Raw genomic sequence first — 6,071 nt, 5'->3', positions numbered from 1 at the left:
CCAACCCCCGAAGTAAACCACGTGGAGTACAGGAACAAATCAACCACCCAATAAACAAAATAACACACACAAAAAGGAACAATTAAGCAAACACAAAGCAAACCACCCATACCTGAAACACAATTTTTATGTCAAAAAAGGGGAAGAGACAGAAATTTCATGAAGTTCACTGGGGACTTAGCTATGGCTATTGATATTCTGTGCAACGTGGTCAGGTCGTGTGGGGATGGTAGCAGTATAAACCTCTAAAATAAACAGATAGGTGTGTAGGCAGATTTATGGATAGATATAGAGATTCTGATCCTATTTACACTGCTGTAACCCTTCACTAACTCTTCTGACTTCAGTGGAGTTAGTCTGGATTTTATTCCTTCGTAAACATATTTCACGTGTCTCAAGGAGACAATTTTGTCATCAGTCGATAAAGAAGCTCAGAATGAAATCACAGTCAAGGGGTAAGGACGGACATTCTAATTCTTGGTGAATATCCTCCACACAATCAGTTTCTGTAACGCAGCTTTGACCTCCTTGTTCCTCATGCTATAGATGATGGGATTCATCATCGGAGGCACCACGGCATAGAGAACACCCATCAGCAGATCCAGATTTGATGCTGCGGTGGAGGTGGGATTCAGGTACTCAAAGAAGCCTGTGAAAAGTAACAACGAGACCACACTGAGGTGAGGCAGGCAGGTGGAGAAGGCCTTATGCCGGCCCTCTTCTGAGGGCATTCTCAGCACTGCTTTGAAGATCTGAATATAAGACACAATTATAAAAACAAAGCAGTTTACACCTATAAATGCACTAAAGGCAATAAACCCAACTTCACTGAGGTAGGAGTCAGAGCAGGTGAGCTTGAGTAGTTGGGGGATTTCACAGAAGAACTGGTTGATGACATTGGACTGGCAGAAGGGTAACCTGAAGGTGTTTCCGGTGTGCAGTGCAGAGTAGACAATACCACTGATCCAGGCACCAGTTGCCATTTGAATGCAAGCTGTCCTGTTCATCACCCTCTCATAGTGCAGTGGTTGGCAAATGGCGATGTATCGGTCATACGCCATGACGGAGAGTAAGGCAAAATCAGCTGCAGTGAAGACGATAAAGAGAAAGACTTGGGCAACGCATACCAGATAAGAAATGGACCTGGTGTTCATGAGGGAATTGACCATGGATTTGGGGAGGGTGACAGAGATGGAGCCAAGGTCTAGGATGGACAGGTTGATCAGGAAGAAGTACATGGGGGTGTGAAGATGCTGGTCAAGAGCTACGGCCATGACAATGAGAAGGTTCCCCATCAGGGCTGCCAGATAAATCACCAGAAACACCACAAAGTGCAAAATCTGCAGCTCCCGCACGTCAGAGAATCCCAGGAGAAGGAACTCGGTCACAGCGGTTCGGTTGGACATTTTCTTCCTCTGTATATTCTCTGATGGCTGTGGAGGGAAGGACAAAGATAACGGTTGGGATTACAGCGACAGAGGGAATGGCCCTGATCCCCCTCTGTAATATCTCATGATGTGGGTGTCAAAGGTGCACAGCTCTCGTCCCTTCCATTGACTAGGAGTGGTGAGTTATCACCTGAAGGTAAATAGGCTCCTGTAAAGTCAATGGAGACGCAGCAGTGTACATCACCTGAAGGTCTAGCTCAGGATGTGTCTTGATGAAATGCCATGTGAAGGATGGAGCAAAGTGCAATCCCAACACAACACTTCTAGCCAAGATGGGTCTCCTCTCGCTTCAAACCGCAGGCTCTGAGCTTGGGCACGAAACTAAAATGCCAACACTGCCTGATATCCACTTTCGGCAGAAATATGACATAGTGTTACTCGGTACCCGTGTGAGAGCTCCTCTGTAATGATTGGACTGCAACACCACCCAGGCGGCCTGCTGCCTGCTGATGGATTGATTGATGACACCAAATCCCAGTTGCATTTCCCTCTCTCTGTCATCGTGGGCTAGTAGCATCGCTCAGCTGCCTCTCTTCTGGGTCATTTATTGCTGTAACTTTATGTGTGTGCGGGTGCCTAGCAGTCAGGAGACTTGGCTCTGCCACCGACCTACTCTGTGACCTTGGACCAGTCACTTCCCCTCCCTGTGCCTCTTTTTCCCCTCCCTACACTGCGCTGCCTTGTCTGCTAGGACTGTGAGCTCCTAGGGGGTGGGCTGTGTCTGGTTATGTGTATGTTCTCTTCCCCTGCCAACAGCATCTGTGTTTAGCTGGCAGCAGAGGGGAGCAGTAGATCCAGCGCTAGAGCAGGAGAGCTGGTTCTAATTCCACTGACCTTCTCCATGTCCTTGGGCAGGGTCCAGAGAAACAGGCTTTGGCTGGGGAATCCAACCCACCGTCCCCAGCTGAAGGCACTAGTATGTTTAATACATACACCCAGGGATCTCCAGCTTTGCCACTTCCTCCGTTTTACCTCCTGCAAGTGTCCCTTTGAAACAGAAATAAGCGCCATTGCAAGAGAGTGAATGTGCTTTTATTGGGCAATATTAATGTTCCCATTCCGGCTTACACCTACATTTCCAGGAGGGGCTGGTGAGATATTCTGTGCTGAAATTATAACAAAAGGAAACTGGGTTTTTTATTGAAGAAGTTTTCATGCAAAGTCTCTGTTGTCCTAGAAATACAATATAGATATTGGAAAAATGAAAACATATTTTTCCTAATTTCAGCAATTTTTTTTCAGATTTCAGCAGTTTTTACGTGAAATCACCTGGTTTTCAATAAACAAAAAATAAAAGTTTTGGTTGTAACAATTTGTATGAAAAGATCCTTTTCTTTTTTTTTTTTTTTTTTTGGCTGGGGAAAGAAATCTGAGCAGCTCTAGATGTTTGATTAAATGATAGTAAAAGTCTCGAAGAGTTCCTGTTGCAATTCACAGCTCTATTATTAAATCTGCCCAGGAGATTAATACCCAAACCTATAATCCAAACACCAAACTTACTGTGTTGGTCTATGTGGAAATTGCCCAGCTCGTGATGCATTTAACAAGTCAGGATTCTTCAGTCATTGCCTGACTCTGTCCCTGTATTATCCAGCAGTCGTTTCCCTGCCCCTTCACCATATTTCCTGAGTTGCTGGGTCTCTCTGCAGGTCCTGGCAGACAAGGATCCACTCCACAGATGGCCGCTCCCTGCTCCCCTCCTCGGGCAGGTGTGGCTAGATGGTGCAGGACTAGATGGGATCAGGCACTAAAAGCCTCTCCCAGCTCTAGTGCAGGCTTCAAACACCATCACAACCCAGGATGTCCCTGTTCTGGGACTAAATAGCTGAATCTGATCTCCAGGGCTGCGAGCCCAGCTCTGATCTCACCTCTGCAGCAAACCGCCCTGACAGCCTGTCCCAGCTGACCCTAACCCCACAGCAGGGGAACACGATCCCCCTGGATCTCACGCCATGGCGGCATCTCTGGAGGGACCCTGGGCTAAAAACAAGGCAGGGGTGAGGCTCAAGGGGTGTCCTAAGGGGTTTGCAGAATAATAGTTACATTTATAGGCTAGCCCAGAGCTGTGACCAACAATAGCTCAGAGCCCAGTGGCACCAGAAACTCAGCTGGGCTGGACTAGCCTGTTCCTTCAGTAATGCCACACAACCAGCTCTGAGACAGCAGAGATGTTTCTCTCCAGCATTGCATCAGCAGCTGGTGTGATGCAGCCTCCAGAGGATCCCGCAGCTCTGGCTGCCCTGGGTGTAGGACGCTGCTCACTAAAAGGCAGCCAGAGGCAAACACTAAGAGCTCAGTGCAGTGTCTGAAACTGATGTCACTTGGTATCATTTCATTGACGATTGGTGCCAAGTGGAGATGTGGCCTTTTGGTTTCAGTGGATCTGAAAGTGATTTACAGCACCTGGGGATCTGGCCCATTGACGGCAATGGAGCTATGGCTGATTCACACCTGCTGGGAACCTGGCCCATGAAACAGTTTCAAATCCCTGTTCTTTGCCTGTGAATCTGAACTGAACAAGAGACAGAAGTGCCTGAACCGTCTGCTCTTTCTTAGCTCTTTGCCCAGTGGGATTACAGCAGAACCGCAGAGTTACCAGCCACCTGGCGAATGGGTCCATCACCAGGGCTCCTAGGTGCTGCTACTATTACTAATAAAATAATGATGTCATAAAATTAAAGAAGTGCTAAAGGAACAGAGAAATAATGTCACAATATGTGGAGTGAAGATGGTTATGAATATGTTTTTTTTTCTCTTTGAAAGAAAATTATCCAAAATGAGTAAAAAAAAAAAAATTATTTGAAATTTTTCTTTAAGAGGTTTCAAGTTTAAAACAAACAAACAAACAAACAAACAAACAAACAAACAAAAAGATTTTTTAACAAAAATAATTGCTGATAATGAAAATTTTGTGGGGATTCTGGAGGGATTGTATGGGGTGGGTTGGTTGCCAAAACAACAACAACAAAAATCCTTAGTGATTGTTTTTTTTAATAATAGTTTTCTTTAAAAAAGCCCCTAGAACAGCTATTTCACAGCAGAGTATCCATTGTGCTGCAAATTCCATTTTTCACCCAGAAATGTTCTGAATTAGCAAAACGTAACATCTAGTGTTGGCTCAACGATTTATAATGAATTAGTTGCACATTTGCAGGGAGAACACCAAGTAGATCAGTATGACTTGTCTATTTGTGGCAGTGTGGGCTAGTGGATAGAGCACTGGGTTCGGTTTCTAGAGGGCTGCGTTCTACTCCCAGCTCTGACGTTCGCCTGCCGGGTGAGCTTTGACAAGTCACTTCCCTGCCCTGTGCCTTAGTTTCCCCATCCATAAAATGAGCCTAAAGACCCTGAATTCTGTCTGTAAAGCACTTTAAGATCTAGTGATGCAAAGTACTATATTAGGATTTAGGTATTATAACTGATTTCTTTGTTATGAGTAGGCATACCTCATCAGTCTTTGTCATCTAACTTGTCCGCCAAAGGTATCAATAAACGTTAATAGACATTACTTTCATGGAGCATTAGATTATAAAGGAGTTTTCAAATGCACTTAAGGGATTTAGGAGCACAAGTCCTTCTTGGGGGACTGCTTTCTTAAGCCATAATGAAAAATAAGCATAAAGAGGATGCCTAGGCTGCTAACCTGGGACATAGGGACTCCTTTGGGACTGGGAATAGCCTGAATAGTGTTGTTATTTTTGGTGTAAGGGACCATCTATCACAAAAACAAGCTGGCCTAGGTGGCAAGATAGGCCAAAGTGCCCAAGGGACTGTCTGTGACCCCATGCTGAGGTTCTTATAGTGCTTCAGGCGTTCGCACTTGGTACTTGGTGAAATCTAGTTATAGGTCATGCAGCCAGTTTGGGGTTTGTGCCATGGCTGGTAACCATCTGCCCGGAGGTTGGTATTCACGTTCATGAGCCACTCCAGCCAGCTTGGCCCTGGGCTGGCCCACTGCTGTGGGGGGATGTCTCAGATCACCCCCAACCAGAACCATCTCCAAGGGCATTTTGCAGAGGCAGCTGAGACTGGGCCAGACTCTGGGAACTGCATCAGGTCACCCTGATGGGTGGGTGGCAGTGTCCAGTGGGGGTCTGGGCTGAAGAGGAGAAAGTGTGAGCATGTCTCTCATGTGCTCAGGGACCCAAGAGAGCTGAGGTGCCCAGCTGAGCCTGAGCCTTCAGACGAGGCAGGGGACAGAGCCAGGACAGAAGCTCCTCTTCCTGCTCTTTTTAGTTATTTACATCATCACCCTGTGGGGGAACATGATGATCATGCTGGTGATAAGAGCTGATTCTGCCTTTGCACCCCCATGTTCTTCTTCCTGCTCCATTTATCCTTGGTCAATATCTCCTATTCCTCAGCCATTGTCCCTCAGATATTGGTGATTCCCTAGACGAGCACAAAACCATTTCTGTCGAGGGCTGCATTGCTCAGCTGTTCTTCTTTGTCCTTGCAGCTGGTACAGAAATTTTCATTCTCTCGGCCATGGCTTGTGACCGCTACGTTGCCATCTGTGACCCGTTGCATTACGTGGAGACGATGAGCAAAGCGATCTGTGTTGAGCTGGTGAGTGGTGCATGGGCAATTGGCATCTTCCAAGCCCTGCTTCACACAGTGTTT

The 6,071-nt window shown here is 46.4% G+C and overlaps 1 protein-coding gene across 1 annotated transcript; it reads right to left on the bottom strand.

The window, feature by feature from the left end:
• Nucleotides 1-470: 470 nt before the first annotated feature.
• LOC137141657 (olfactory receptor 14A16-like) lies at nucleotides 471-1,406 on the bottom strand. The gene has a single exon (XM_067530667.1). It carries the CDS (start codon nucleotides 1,404-1,406, stop codon nucleotides 471-473), a length of 936 nt encoding a protein of 311 aa, XP_067386768.1.
• Nucleotides 1,407-6,071: the final 4,665 nt, after the last annotated feature.

The sequence above is a fragment of the Emydura macquarii genome, unplaced genomic scaffold (assembly GCF_026122565.2).
Source record: "Emydura macquarii macquarii isolate MOO-44397 ecotype Brisbane River unplaced genomic scaffold, CSIRO-AGI_Emac_v2 contig_3109, whole genome shotgun sequence".
NCBI classification, from domain to species: Eukaryota; Metazoa; Chordata; order Testudines; family Chelidae; genus Emydura; species Emydura macquarii.
This window is presented reverse-complemented; position numbering and strand designations above follow the sequence as displayed.

Excerpts from the sequence above, each read along its gene's own strand:
- LOC137141657 (XM_067530667.1), bottom strand. The coding sequence starts at position 1,406 with ATGTCCAACCGAACCGCTGTGACCGAGTTCCTTCTCCTGGGATTCTCT.